Source organism: Rana temporaria, chromosome 4, assembly GCF_905171775.1.
Source record: "Rana temporaria chromosome 4, aRanTem1.1, whole genome shotgun sequence".
NCBI lineage: Eukaryota > Metazoa > Chordata > Amphibia > Anura > Ranidae > Rana > Rana temporaria.
Window position 1 is genome coordinate 432,815,984 of NC_053492.1, and position 16,317 is coordinate 432,832,300.

Sequence of the window (16,317 nt, forward strand, 5' to 3'; positions counted from 1 at the left end):
CCGTAAGCTGTCATGGCCGGGTGCCCACAGTAGATATGACGGCGCCAAGGAGAGGAGGGGGAGAGGAGAGGGGCAGGTGAATGTTGGTTTAATAAAAGTAGCTGCTGACTTTTAATAAACTAAAACACGGGTGGAACTCCGCTTTAACTGCAGCAAAGAATAACCAGGTGTCCTACCCTGCCAAACAGAGCTGAGCTGTGTGGCAAAGCTGTGTAAATCTTACGATTGGAAGGAAAAAAGAGAATACAAATCCTTTAACAGGTAAAACAGTCCAAATATATACATTTAGCCGGATTCACAAAGACTTACGCCGACGTATCTAATAATACGCCGCGTAAGTCCACGGATGCGCTGTCGTATCTATGCGCCTAATTCACAGTACAAGATACGCCTGAATTTTGACTTCCTACGACCAACGTAAGTCTCCTACGCCGTCGTATCTTGGGTGCATATTAACGCTGGCCGCTAGGGGCGCTTCCATTGATTTACGCGTTGAATATGTAAATGAGCGACATACGCCGATTTACAAACGTACTTGCGCCCGTCGCAGTAAGCTACGCCGTTTACGTAAGGCGTACGTGCGGCGTAAAGATAAACCACCAAAAAGCTGGTCTAAGTATGTTAGGGTATGGATGTCAGAACTGCCGTCGGATTTTACGTCGTTTACGTAAGTCGTATGTGAATGGGGCTGGGCGTAGGTTACGTTCACGTCGTTGCCATTGAGCCGTCGTATCTTAGGGCGTAAATTCGACGTGATTCTGAGCATGCGCCGTTCGTTCCGTGCTTCATTTACATGGGGTCACGATTCATTTTAATACAACACGCCCACTACCTGCCTACTTTGAATTAGGCGGGCGTACGCCGGCCCATTTACGCTACGCCGCCATAACTTACGGAGCAAGTGCTTTGTGAATACTGGCCTTGCCTCTCTATGTTACGTCGGCGTAGCGCAAATGAGATGCTCTACGCCGGCCAAAAGATGCACCCTGTACGTGAATCTGGGCCATTATGTCTGTGCATTTGCCTAAAGTTAAACAACTATTTTTTTGTTATTAGACTGGAGCTCTTGTTCGATCAGTTATAACTCTGTTTACAAAGTGTACAAATTTGGATTTGCAAGAGCTTCAGTCGTTCCTCATGAGCTTTCATAATGCTCTAACATAATAGCAAGTGTTTGGAAGCAGGGCTCTCTTAATGGTGTTTATGCAGTCTAAACATGACAGTCAATTTAGCATCTCATACATTAGCCTGTCTAAGGTGTAGTGATTCATGTCATATAAATCATGATACAGCGTCGTACCTCTGACAACCACATACAGATGTTGTTTTTTTCTGTTTTGTTGTTTTTGTGTTGCTCATTAAATTGATCACTCTCGTGCTATTAGCTTGCTTGTCTTCAAACTTGTCTTGTACTTGCATTATGGTGCCGTAATCTGTTTACCTTTTAGGCTGCAGCAATGTTTCCCGTCACTATTTGCTGGCTTGGGAGAACAGCCTGGTCATCTTATTGTGTAGAACTAATATCTGTGAACACATGAATGCTGTGGATTTTTTACTAGACCACTATAGCAAAAAAAAAAAATTGTATCCTGGCAACTATATGCAGTTAAAGTGACCGTCTCTCCCAAGTAAAGTTTAAAAAAGTAACAGTCCCTCAAAATCCACTGGGAAACAGGTACTGGTTATTCCTATTAACCACCACATCACTGCTGTGTCTTGAAAAGGATGTGGAGATCATGAGGAGAAACCAGTGACAGCTGCAGGGGAGCCAGGAGATCGCCATTCCTGGATGTGTTGGTTTTTCTGGTGGGGACCATGTCTGCTGAAAATAGTGGGAGAGAAAAAAGGAAGTGAAGGAGAGGATGGGAAGAATCTCGTCCTTCACAGGGGTCTGGTGACTCTTGGGAGGTTGCTAGCCAGTTGAAGTTCTAGTACATGCAGTGGTGCTGGTGATGGCCTAAAGGTTATTTGCAGTTTAAAGGCTGGAAGAAGACCTGATGCCCTCACCCCTCTCTCCCAGTTAGCATGGAAGAAGAAGTATTTAAAAACCTTTAAAGTGACATTCTCCCATCCTTGGCTATAGACTAGCTCAAGCTGCCACCAGAGGTCCACTACATGCCCCTGGGGCTCAAATGGGTGCCCCATAGTTAATGAATAGCAAAGAAAAAAATGTATAAGCTACCCCCTAGAGGGCCGCTGGATTTTGGGTCCCCCTATTTCTGCACAGCCAGGTAACTGTAACAGCTCTGGTGAATGAGAGTGAACCACAACTGCGGTTAGCAAGGATTTCAATGCACTTCTCTATGTGAGAATTCAGTATTGGACCCCAGGCTTCACTCCACACAAACAGGTGTTTGGGGGTTATCTCTCTCACATAAAGAAAGGCATTGAGCTACTAAGCTTGGACGCATTGCAAAATGCGACCAAAGCTTAGCGTTTAAAATTATAGCAAACACTTGTAGATTCCAATGCACAACTGTATGCAAGTGATTATCAGTTAAACATAGCGTTGTGCATTAGGCCACTAAGGGAGAAGGTATGAAATACGTCAACCCTTAGCATAGAAAAGTTTAGGCGAACATGTTCAACAACTTAGGGCATAGGCCCATAAGCAAATAGCACTTATGTCAAGCAGGTAGTAAATGGGAGTTGTAGAGACAACTAATAGTTGCATATAAGAGGCAATATAGCTCAGGTAATAATAGTTGCATATAAGAGGCAAGTATTGCTCAGGTACTTTGAGAGTACACGTAGGAAATAGGAGTTGTAGAGACAACTAATAGCCACAAGCCATAATAAATAACAGCAATAGTTTTAGGTGGAAAGTATGCAGCAGATCTTTCTATAGAACTACAAGTGACACAATTGCTACTTATTCATTTGCAGGGCTTCAGTGTAGCAACAAGGGATTCCGTAGTGTAGGGTGTCTGCAAGGAAGGTCTTAAAGGTTGTCCCGGCAATGACAATCTGGATTAGCTTCAATCAGGCAGGCACCCACGGTTAAGGATTGCTGGTACCTGTAGTCCGTTGTAGCGTTAATAGTGGGATACCTCCAGATCCAGGGAAGGATCGTAGCCTAGCCGGCTACGGCCGACAATAATAGAATGGGGCTTCTATGAAGTCTGAATGCAACGCAGCCGTGATGTGCGACGCACTTCGGCGTCCCAGGCTGGAATGCACATGGCACCGGGTGATGACGTCATCGCACGGGCGCCGTATGCGTTCCAGCGTGGAACGCATTACGGCGCTGAGCGCGCCTGTTACAGTAACACGCATTTTCATCTCTCATTCAGACACAAGGAAACAGCCGGAGAACTTGTTTTTGTTGGATAGGGTATAGGGTTTATGGGATGCCCAATTTGACTTAAACAACAAATGAGGACAATTTCCTTCTCTATGTAATCCAGAAAAATTAACATATACTTGACTATATTCCCTGTGGAATAGCAACCGTCTCTATGAACTTAACAAAGAGAAAAGAAATACCCCTTTATGGGAGCTCTGAGACCCCAGAGTAGAATTTTAGCAAAGTCACCACTTTTAGGAGCTCTATGTCCCCTCTCTTGACAATACCAGCCCACCTGGCTGCTGGGTGAAATGCCCCAAGAAGAGGGTTTGAGTCGCAGCTTGTTGGCACAGTCCCAGAAAAGCTTTCTTGATATTGCATTCGGCAGCTTTAACTCTTTTCGGCTCTGGGGATGTAGAGGTACTCACACTGTCCCCGGAAATCCTGCTGCCTCAGAAGAGACAACTGTTCAGGCATCTTGCTGTACAGGTCTTCCTTTACAAGCCAGAGTGTCTCCCAACTTAGACTGGGGGATAGTAGAGATTCCTCTGTCCTTCTTCCTTTCTCAGCTCTCAGCCTGGAGGCAGAGAAACCTCAACCCGAGGTCCCCTCCTAGGCCACACGACACAGCTTCCTCAATACATCTTCCACCGACTCCCCTGCTGGCCAGGCTCCACCATATTTAAGGGCTGATCCAGCCACCCAGCCAGGCCTTCTGTCTGGGGATTTTCCACATTACCTCAAGTGTGCAGATCAAGCCTCCCTGGCCTCCACCCACTAGCTTCTAAAAACCTCTCCAAGCTTCTAGAACCAGGGGGAGGTACCAGAGGTATGCCCTGTAGAGTCTTTCAGTCTGACCTACAGTAACCCCAACTAAATAAACCAGGCTCACAGGCTACTGCGAGTCAAAAAAAAATCATTTTGTCTACATTAGTTGCACACTAGAGGGTGCTACAAAAGCTGTAGTTATTCTTAAGTATCCATAAGAATAGAAAGGCACTTGTACAGTTCCATAACAAGGCAATTTGGTAGGCAAACTTATGTGCAGCAGTATCTTTAAAGATGGTTTCTGTAAATGGGTCCCCCCAGGCTTGCACAGTGTCTGTCCCACATAGGGTGCTGCTCTGATGGCACAGGGTATAATGATGCACCAAACCAGATGCAGGTTGGCAGAAGGGTGCTTCCCTAAACTCAATAGTTTTTAGGGGTTACAGGACCAACCTTAAGCTGACCCTCCTCCACAAGAACTTTTCCCTGTACTAATCCGTCCCCATTCTAGCTAATGGGTCTATGTTCCTACCCTACACGGAAAGTTGCGCCATAATGACCAAGCAGGGATAAATATATAGTTTCTGCTCAAATCTAAAATTGCTGCTAATTTTTAACGTTGGCATTTCTTGAGTTTACATTCTGCTGTCAGGGGGAAATCCCCCTGACAGCAGATGAGTCATGGTTGCAAAAGAAACAAATGCTTTCATTAATTTTGTTATAACTTTTTTTTGTATTTGTTGACACTCATTACTATGTCCATTCGAAAATTCGGATACATCACATTTTCGTCAGAAAAACTTATAAATGAATGAAACAAAATGTCTACTTGGTATGTTCAGGGGATACCCTTAAACTTTGATGACATGTCCCAGATCTGTATCTGGGTCCAAATCAGGTAACATTTAATCTTTAGTCCATACTGAGTTAGCCGAATGAGAGCATGATCTAAGTGTCAAATGTGGCCATCAAAGGTCTTGAAGAATATAATGCTGTCTTCCAGATTCAAGTTCAAGTCTCCATGACACTGCTCAGTCAGCCTCCACAAAGTACTGTGTGGGATTGACAGGCCAAAGAGCATTCTCTTAAACCAGTATAACCTCAGAAGGGTAATGAAAGCAGTCTTTTCACAGACTTCTTCCTTTACGGGGAGTTTTAGTATCCACTGGCCAGTTATAGTGTGGAAAAGTTACAGCACTGCCCCAAGGCCATGACAGAGGTTTGATTGAATCATGGACCTTTCTTGACCACAATTTCTGGCAACATGTCCTAGACAACTGCACTGCCAGCATCTCTAATCTGAGTTAGGATACTTTACGAAGGAAATTGCCTCTCGGTGAGACCTGTGAAAGTCCTTGATTTATGGCAGCCACCTCCTGCTGGACAGAGGCTAAAGTCTCAACTAAGTCTCTCGTCGCTCTCCCCAAGGTTTTTACAAGAAGGAGTTTCCCATACAGTGAAAATGGCATGATGGCCTCCTCTATCACTAGTGGCCACACAAGCCCCCCCCCCCCCCACCAGTGATTTCCACTTGAGGTTCATCTCTTCTGATGCCACGTAAACACGATCATTTTTCGGGTTCTAAAAAATGACGTTTTTCAAGCTCTAGAAAAAAAGTTTTTTTTTTCAACTTGATCATTAAAACGGCCTTGCCACACAAGATCGTGAAAAAAAATGCTCTAGCAAAGCACGGTGACGTACAACACGTACAACGTAATATAAAGGGGAAGTTCCATGCGGATGGCGCCACCCTTGGGGCTGCTTTAGCTGATTTTGTGTTAGTAAAAGCCAATCGCGCTTTTCTGTCTGTTACAGTGTGATGAATGTGCTTACTCCATTACGAACGGTAGTTTTACCAGAACGAGCTCCCGTCTCATAATTTGCTTCTGAGCATGCGCAGATTTTTCACGTCGTTAAAGATCACACACGACCATTTTTTACAACCCGAAAAATGCTCTGAAGCCCACACACGGTCGTTTTTAATGACATTAAAAAAAATCGTAATTTTTTAAAACCCCTTTAAGGTTATAATCCATTCTGGACAGATTAATCAAGTTTATTAAAGTGCTTCTAGATGAGAGTGCAACCCTTTTATCGTGGGTTATTTTCGTAGGAACCTCCCTTTTATAAGGCAACAGGTGTATGACCCAGAGAATGCATCATATACTGAATGTCCACACGCTCCAACACAGGGTTTTATAAGAATACTGGCAACTATGGCCCTATTTAAACTTGCAATTAGGGGTGTAGTTCAAAATTTGTCAGGAAGAACCAGAGGCTTCCAGAGGCCAGAATAACAGGAGCTTGTGAATAGCGGTCTGTGGCTGACATCTATCGGTTAATTGAGATTAGCGATGAGCCGAACACCCCCCCGTTCAGTTCACACCAGAACCTTCGTACGGACCGACCGTTCGCACGAACATTTAGAACCCCATTGACGTCTATGGGACTCGAACGTTCGAATTCAAAAGTGCTAATTTAAAGCCTAATATGCAAGTTATTGTCGTAAAAGGTCTTTGAGATAGTGTTGCTCACGAATATTCGTATTGCGAATATTCGGCTCGAATATGGCATATTCGAGTATTCGCGATATATTTCGAATTTCGCGGTGAATATTCGCAATTCCGAATATTCGCATTTTTTCAATTTTATTTTTAAAACAGATCACATCCTATCGACGTCTAAAAGCATTGCTGGTATGATTAGAGACCCTGGGCCGAGTAGCTAAGCTGAGGCGATCCTTTTATGTTGCCGAATATAAAAAAAAAAAAATTGCGAATTTTCGCTAATGCGAATGCGAAAATGATTGCGAATTTTCGATAACTGTGGTAGGAGAACTCTGATTGTCTCTGATGCAAAAGGGGGGGGGGGGCTTTGTGTATGTTTCTGTTATGAATATTAGTATGTTTGATATTATTTTTTTTTGTAAGAAGGAAAAAATTGCGCATTCCTTAAAAAAAGGGGAGAATACAGCAGCAACTCAAAAATGTTATACAACATAAATTAATACAAGACAGAAAATGGAGTCGCTCTACAAGAATAAAAAATATGTCTAGTGACAAGACATGTGGGCAAATTATAAAATAAGCAAGCGCAAATAACTTGTGAAATACACAGTGAAACAAATATATAAAGAAATATAGTCCCAATAATAGAAAAATAATCTTTCATAAAAATGTCTTTGATATGTGAAGTGAAAAAAAGTCCAAAGCATGCAGCATGAACGTGTTCAATCTTTAAGGTGTTTGATTGACAAACGGCTGTGACAGATGGATAGAGTAAAGAATCACCACCAATGCAAAACACTTTTTATTTTCTATTGTAAAATATCACGAATATTCTGAGCCAATCAGAGTGCTCCTTCCGCATTTGCCGAATATTGGCAATTATTTTGTATTGTAAAATATCAAGAATATTCTGAGCCAATCAAAGTGCTCCTTCCGCATTTGCCGAATATTCGCAATTATTTTGTATTGTAAAATATCACGAATATTCTGAGCCAATCAGAGTGCTCCTAGCGCTGTTGTCGAAATTTCGCCATCAATATCGCATTCGCATTTTGCGAAATTTCGATAAAATATCACGAATATTCTGAGCCAATCAGAGTGCTCCTAGCGCTGTTGTCGAAATTTCGCCATCAATATCGCATTCGCATTTTGCGAAATTTCGATAAAATATCACGAATATTCTGAGCCAATCAGAGCGCTCCTACCCCAGTTATCGAAAATTCGCAATTATTTTCGCATTCGCAATAGCGAAAATTCGCAATCATTTCATTTCGATAAAATATCACGAATATTCGAATTTAGCGAATATATCGCGAATATTCGACTATATATTCGAGATATATCGCGAAATCGAATATGGCGTATTCTGCTCAACACTACTTTGAGAACCCGGGTCTTGCCCCAGGGAACATGTATCAATGGAAAAAAAGTTTTAAAAAACTGTCGTTTTTTCTGGAGCAGTGATTTTAATGATGCTTAAATAAAAAAATAAAAAAATGAAAAATTCCTTTAAATATTGTACCTGCTGGGTGTCTATAGTATGCCTGTGAAGTGGCACGTGTTTAAAACTGTCCCTGCACAAAATGAGATTACTATTAAAAAAAAACTGCTTGTGGCTTTAATGTAATGTCTGGTCCCTGCAATATGGATGAAAATCATTGAGAAAAATAGCACAGACACAGACAGTACACACACCACGTAGCTTTAGGTGCACACTGCAGAGGACAAAGGCAGTACACACACTACGTAGCTTTAGGTGCAAACTGCAGAGGACAAAGGCAGTGCACACACTACGTAGCTTTAGGTGCAAACTGCAGAGGACACGGGCAGCACACATCAAGTAGCTTTAGGTGCAAACTACAGAGGACAAAGGCAGTACACACACTACGTAGCTTTAGGTGCAAACTGCAGAGGACACGGGCAGTACACACCACGTAGCTTTAGGTGCAAACTGCAGAGGACACGGGCAGTACACACCAAGTAGCTTTATGGTGCACACTGCAGAGGACACAGGCAATACACCACTTGAAAATACTGCAGCTAGCACAATCACCTGCCTGCCAGTAAATTAGGAAGAGCTGATCTAGCTAAACTATACAGTGTATAAATATATATACAACACCTGGGGTGCATATATATCCTCTACACACTGTAACTTTAACTGACTAGCCTGCCTGCCTGCTCTCTATACCTACTAAAAATTACACTCTCTCTCTCTGTCTTCTCTCTTTTAACCACCGCAACACACTACACAAGGCCGACCTGCAGGCGGCCTTTTATAGTGTGGGGCGTGTACTAAACCCCCTGAGCCATAATTGGCCAAAGCCACCCTAGCTTTGGCCAATTATGGCTCTCCGTTTTTTGCAAGCTGTGATTGGCCAAGCATGCGGGTCATAGTGCATGCTTGGCCAATCATCAGCCAGCAATGCACTGCGATGCTGCAGTGAATTATGGGCTGTGAAACGTAACTCGAATTTGCCACGAACGGTCCAAAACGTTCGTAATTCGACGAATGATCGAACATACGATGTTCGAGTCGAACATGAGTTCGACTCGAATACGAAGCTCATCCCTACTTGAGATTAGGTATAGATGTTCATCCCTGAACATACTCTGTGTGCAGGGACAATCATCTGTCCCCTAACTGCAGGTAATCAGTGAATGTCCAGCTGCATCCAAACAGCCATGGACATCTGTCATTCTGGCCGTCAAAAGCCTCTCATTCTTGTTGCCAGAATTTGCACTATATCCCTGATCGCAAGTGTGAATGGGGTCTATGGGTCTGGCCTGGTCGGGTAGACAGGTGCAGATAACATACAGATGTCTAAATGGTTTGTATCTTATATTTTTACATTGTAAGTGTACCTATAAAAAGTGAATAATCAATGCTCATCTAGCTGACTTGGAAGACAGAAGTCATGATTGGTGATTGTAATGATTTGGGGAACTGCAGATATACTGAATCATCCATCCCAACATAGTTTACTGCAATGGAGATTTTTTTCAGGTCCGTAACCTATTAAAACAATTCTGATACAGAGATTGTCCAAGCATAGTAGTAGAAAGCATCTAAATACTTCAGTAGAGAAGTGTCTGAGTGCAGTATGAAAATGCATTGCATATCTAAACTGATGGCATGGTGATTGCATTATGTATGCCCAACCTCTGTCTAATGTTAATTGTCAATAGCCTAATTAAAAAATAAATACAAATAAAGGCATATTTGTCTAGTCTTCCAGTAGCTAATAAAGAAAGTGTCAAAGAAGTTGTGTGTGTGTACAGTAGGGAATAATGATAGGAGCAGAAAATGGGCATTGGGGATTATGGGAGGGAGCTTTGTGGGGCAAATCAGAAAATAGTCCGTTTCAAAACATATGAAAATTAAATCTGATTTGAATCTGCTACTTGTTTTTCAGACTAATGCACTTCTTTCTTTTAGTCACTGTCTTGATGTGCTCCCGTGTCATGGGAACTGCTTGACAAGGGAGCATATCTCTGCATAGAAATCATATACACTTGGTGAGTTTCTGCATTCACGGCATGTGAATAAAAATTCAATGACTAATGACATGTTGGGTATCAATTTACTCATCTTTCACAATATAAAAAAAAATTGGGCTAACTTTACTGTTTTCTTATATTTTAATTAAAAAAGTGTTTTTTTTAATAAAAAAAGTGTGCTTATGAGACTGCTGCACAAATACGGTATGACATAAAGTATTGCAACGGCCACCATTTTATTCTCTAGTGTGTTATAAAAAATATATATAATGCTTGGGGGTTCTAAGTAATTTTCTAGAAAAAAAAAAAAAAAAAAACGATTTTAACTTTGAAAAATAGGCCCGGTCCTTAAAGTGGATGTAAACCCAATTTTTTATTTTTTTTTTCACAATATAGAGTATACGATTTCCTATCATCTGTGCCCAGTCTTGCCACAAAGAGTTAATACAGCTCTGAACAATCATCTTTTCTTTTTTCAGTGAGTTAAACGGACAAACAGGAGAAAACTTTTGTCGGTTCTTCCCCCTTTCTGTGAATGACAGGTTATTTACATATCTCATGCACTAGCCTGAGACAGGCATTATTTTTTAATTCCCACCCCCACTCCTTTTCTGAAGTCATGTGGTTACATTTCTGGATTTTAACTGGATGTTAGTGATCATAGCAGAATTTAGTGTAAGGAATACACAGGATAAAATGCATCTTGACAAGGGGAGTGTAGAGGAGGGCGGGTAGACTACTGACATCACTAATCCACCCACCGAGCTCCAGACAACAGATCCACCCACAGAATCTGCAGTTTTTCAGTTTTTATAACAGACAGGGGGGAGACATTTGACAGGTAAGGATACATGCAGGAGGCATGCATATCCTTATAGATCAGCACTATGGCAGTAGTTTAGAAAGGATGAGAGTGGGTTTACATCCACTTTAAGTGGTTAAAGCATTCTTACTGAGCTGGCCAGTCTACTCAGCTCTTACTGTGAAGAAACCTACACAGTATGTTCCGCATCAGTATGGGCAACTTCCCGTCTGCTGCTGGGACTATATTGAGTCGGCCTGAATGCTTCTGAGCCATTTAGGAGAAGCCTTGTATTTTGATCAATGAATACAATGATTCCTATGACTGCCCAAGGTGAAGAGGTGGGTGGATAATGTCATGATCTATATTCGGTTCTGTATTTGAAGAGTCTACACCTTCTGATTTTTTTTTTTTGTGGAAACCAACAAACCAACTATCCAACCTGAAGTTTTAAGCACTTTAATGATGACCATGGTGTGTGGGAACTCTGGAGTGGTCAGGAGATACAGGGTAGTTGTAGGTGGATAAACGTGCCAGCACCTATCCAGAATTGCATTACTAGTTTTGTATAAACTTTGAGGGCCCAAAATCACACCTTACTGGATTAAAATAAATGTCATCATCACACAGTGCCCGAAATGGCTTCAGCAACTCTGGTGTTTTCGAGGAGAGGGCTACTTATTATTACTTATTATTATTTACCTAATTTTTTCATGCTTTTGTGCAAGTCTTCATAAAGAAAATGTCAGTGTGTTAAAGCAGACCATTTTCCCCACCCCTGTTCTGAAGAAGCCACTGATTCATGACGGTGGTAATAAAACCATTTTCCCCACCCCTGTTATGAAGAAGCCAGTCACTAGCTCTTTATATTCATTGATCCTGGCTGAAACCATGTGACATTTGGTGCCATGACCAGCACCAGAAAGACCGCAGGGCAGTAGTCTAGCAACATCCTTTACCTTCCATTAGCATACTGGTGCAGAACAGCAAAGATATATGGCCAGTGTTATTATAGTATAAGTCGGATAGTACCGTATTATTTTTTAACATAGAAATTTAAAAAAGTGTACTTAAGGATTAAAAAGTTATCAGTCTCGCATTGACTGGCCAGGAACCTCACTGATGACGTCACCAATCTTTGTTGTCACTCAGACTACATTATTTAATGCCACGTACACACGATCATGTGTGGGCTCCAGAGCATTTTTCACGATGTAAAAAATGGGCATAAAAAATGGTCGCGTGTGGGCTCTAACGACGTGAAAAAAATGCGCATGCTCAGAAGCAAGTTATGAGACGGGAGCGCTCGTTCTGGTAAAACTAGCGTTCGTAATGGAGTAAGCACATTCATCACGCTGTAACAGACAGAAAAGCGCAAATCGTCTTTTACTAACACAAAATCAGCAAAAGCAGCCCAAAGGGTGGCGCCATCCGAATGGAATTTCCCCTTTATAGTGCCGTTGTACGTGTTGTACATCACCGCGCTTTGCTAGAGCATTTTTTTTACGATCCTGTGTAGGCAAGGGCATTTTTATGATCGGGTTGAAAAAAACTTATTTTTTTCTAGACCATTAAAAATTTAATTTTTTCCACCCCGAAAAACGGTCGTGTGTACGCGGCATTAGTTTTTCTGTCCTTTTTTTTTTGTGTAATCATCTTGTCTGTATATGTTCTAAACATTCCCTGGATATTATATGAAAATCTATAGGTTGAATATTGTTTCTGAAAGTCTTGTGCATGTGTCACTGACTATTTATGTATAAGAGCTCCATTGAGTCTGGAGATTACCTTTCCATTTATGTTGTAAGGTAGTGGTGGTGGCTTTTTAGAACAATCAGATTCTGGACTAAATGTATAAATTATGGCTGATTTATATACTGTGGACTTCCCACTGTGTTGAGCTGGGGATACACTATGTAGTTATCATAAACGTATTAAAGTCATGGGTGGAAGCAAAACAGAAGTGATCTTGGGCCCATAACTGATGCCAGATCATGGACACCACTGGCTCTAGGGCTCAACTAGGTAGATGTATGCTCTTAAGAAACTTTGTTCATTGGCCTAATCTCATTGATCTTCTTTCTTTGCAGGAACCCTAACAGGCTTGCTGCCCTTTACAAAGTACGCAGTAACATTATCCGCATGCACTTTAGCCGGCTGCAGCGTGATCTCCCATGTTGTGAACGTCACCACTCGGGAAGAAGGTAAAGCAATTCCAAAGGTCTTGACTTCCCCATCTTAGTCATGAATAATAAAACAGAGGGATCTGAACACTGCCGAGCCATTTGCTGCAAAACTAAGAACCTAATTTGATGACAAAGTGCATTGCCAGAGTGTAATTGCTTCATTTTTTTGGGGGGTGCTAGAATGAATCAAACTCCATACCCTTTAATGACATGCATCTTTAATAGCTGTAATGCAGATTAATGGGCTTTTTAATTGCTGTTACATTGTTCATGCAAGAGCCTTGTCATTAATACGAAGCATCTGAAAGATTAATGAAAGCTTCCTCATTTTACTGTGGCTCGCAAGTAAATCTAGAGACAGTCTGACTAAAAAGAATTGATTGTATGGCACAGTATGAAATCGAGAATCAAACGGACGCTTTCTATGGTCTCTTTTAATGGCTAAAGACCAGTACAGGCAACAATTATTTCAACTTAGTAGCGATACCAAATGCCAATTGGAAGCCGTATTAATCATGTTGGCGTGTGTACCATTAATCAGATCCTAGTGCTTCTAATGTAATGCCTGAAATGATTGTTTCACTTAAAGAATTCTGGTTTCAGAAGAAACTGTTCTGTAGTTACTGATTCTATATCTGTTTAGATATCTGAATAGAGCCTGTTAAAGGAATGAAGGCCACTCGGGGCTTCAGTAGGACTTCACCAGTTCTTCTACGCCCTGTTCTCAATAACATAATAATATGAGACCCCAAAGCCTGTGTTTAATGTTGGAGAAGTTCCTAAGCACACCCAATGTGCACAACCTCATGGCCACCATTGAGATTCAAAATGACCTTTTGCTCTGTTACACATGGAGCAGAAAGGGAGAAAATGACACTGCACAGGTTTCATCAAGCAGACCCACCCACTGCACATGGAAGGAGCTCTGTGGAATGTGGATGCAGTGTATTATAGAGATGACAAATAAACTCTGGGAAAAATATGTTTATTAAAAGAGACCATTAGCGGGTGTTAAAAGTAGAAAAAGCAACTTAAGCCCTCATTCACACCAGTGTGATTTGTCACACCCCATTGCAACGACTCATTTTGCAGCAACTTTAAAAAAGTTTCCTGCTATGCTTTTTCCCCCTTTCATTGTTCCTTGAATAGACTTCTATTGGTTCACTTGTGTGAACCAGGAATAAGTAATGCTTGCCTTCAATCCGGAGCAGTCCTTTAAGCATTGTGTCCTTTATTCACAGTACAGTATAATAATGCAGTAATAACCAGCTACAGGTAAGCAACTGAAAGTACATGCTCACCTATAGGCACATAAAACCTGGAGCCTCAGACTACACCTATCATTGCATAGCACACCCTAAGCCACACCTTTTTTAATGATTAAAAAAAAAAAATCATGAACATTTGCTGTAATAAAAGGCATCAGATATGTGTATTTCTGACCTTGAAATTATGATTATTTCACATGTGCTGAAGAAAAAAAAACTGTTTAAAAAAAAGCATCTTATACAGAAGAGGAATCAACTAATAAACACGCTTTATACTATATTTTATGATAAAGAATAAGTACAATTTTTGCATAATACATTGTTTGTGCCACCCATTCAGTGAGGAGGGAAATGTTCAATGCAGTGTACAATACACAACATACTTATTATGTCATGCATAATACTCTACATACTAACCTACTAATCAAGCATTGGCAAAAATACTATATTCACTATACATTCACAATATATTTTTCAAAAATAACTAACTGACACCCACAATAAAACTCAAAATAGTAATATTACTAATAACGTAATTCAGGCAGAATAATATATGACATTAGGAAATACACATGGCAAGATCAGCAAGCTTTATCTAACAAGATTGCCCATTTTTCCCCCTGGGTGTCACTTAAGTGATGTACTGTAAATGATAGTTATGTAGGCATTTTCACCTGTCTTACAGATCCTGATGTTAACATGCGGTTTGAATGTTTCCCATTATGCATTCAATGGCTGGGAAAGAGAACTCCAAGCTTTAGTGGCCTGTGAACTGGATTTTGCATATTCTCTGCCTTCTAGTTTTTTTTTGTGGCCCTATTTCTCCTGGAGTTTAGTGGGTTTTTGTGTGTCTGTCTCGTCTTGGCACTTAGCACAAAATACAATTCCATTTGAAGTATGTGAATTTTGGGTCAAGGTAGTGTGAATATTGGGTGAAAATTGTGTAAATGTTGAATAAAAACATAAAAAAATAGACCCTTTAATAGGAATGAACATAGTGATTATGGTTAAAATTACAGATTTGGAACTCTCTGTTATGCAGATGGAGCTGTTTAGATGAAATTTGCTTAAAAGTTTTTTTGGGAGATTTTTAAGGTGTAGTTTGGTTAGTTTTCAAATTTCATTTAGGGCTACATTTATCAATGTTTTAACCAATATTTACACAACTGTCCTCCAAGATTCAGTTACAGAAAACACTTGAATCTTGGGTGAAAACAATGATAACCCCTTCGGCCCCGTTCATACCTGAGCAATTTTCTGCTTGAAGCTTGGACCTCTAAAACGCTCAACACGACAAATCCCATTCATTTTAATGGTCCCTGAGTGTTCCATCGCCGGAAGAAATATGCCTGAAGCTCAAAAAAGTACATAAGCTTCTTTTTGGCAGATTACAAGCATTTTTGGCCCCCGTAGACTTCAATAGAAACGCCTGACCTGAGCAGAAAAACACATGTAAAACGCTTGTAAAAGGCTCAAATAGCAGCTCTCCTCCCCTAATTTCCTCTCCCCTTTCTAACCCCTAGTGCTTTCTATTGGCTAAACAAAAAGACCTGAAGCTGTAAAACTCTTGTAATACTCTTCTAAAACGCTTTAAAAAAACTTGTAAAAAGCTGCAAAAAAATTGAAAAAAAAAAACGCCTGAAAAACGACAGTAGCTTAATACGCTTAGGTGTGAATGTAGGCTAATTCCGCATACACACGACCGGACATTCCGACAACAAAACCATGGATTTTTCTCTTATCGTCCATGGATGGACACAGCTCCTTTAATCTTGACAAGTGGGTTATGTTCTCTGTTTACAGGAGAGGACTAAGCAGAAACATGTTAGATAATTAAATACATGTTACTTTAACAGAGTTGAACAACCCCGCCCAGGGGGCGGTCCCTCCAGACATAACCCTCCTCCCTGCAGTATGCAGCCTCAGTTTCGTTCTGCCTAGCAAAGGAGAAGGACATATGGCTCCCTTTGGGCCCAGCGCTCTGAGGAAATTTTTTATT

General features: G+C 41.1%; 1 protein-coding gene across 1 annotated transcript in view; it reads left to right on the forward strand.

Annotated features, from left to right (window-relative positions):
* USH2A (usherin) overlaps window positions 1-16,317 on the forward strand; it is a 1,018,338-nt gene that overhangs the window by 435,582 nt on the left and 566,439 nt on the right. The window contains exon 31 of the mRNA XM_040347840.1: window positions 12,955-13,068. Within this exon, the coding sequence (XP_040203774.1) occupies window positions 12,955-13,068 (114 nt within the window). The remainder of the gene's footprint in view (window positions 1-12,954; window positions 13,069-16,317) is intronic.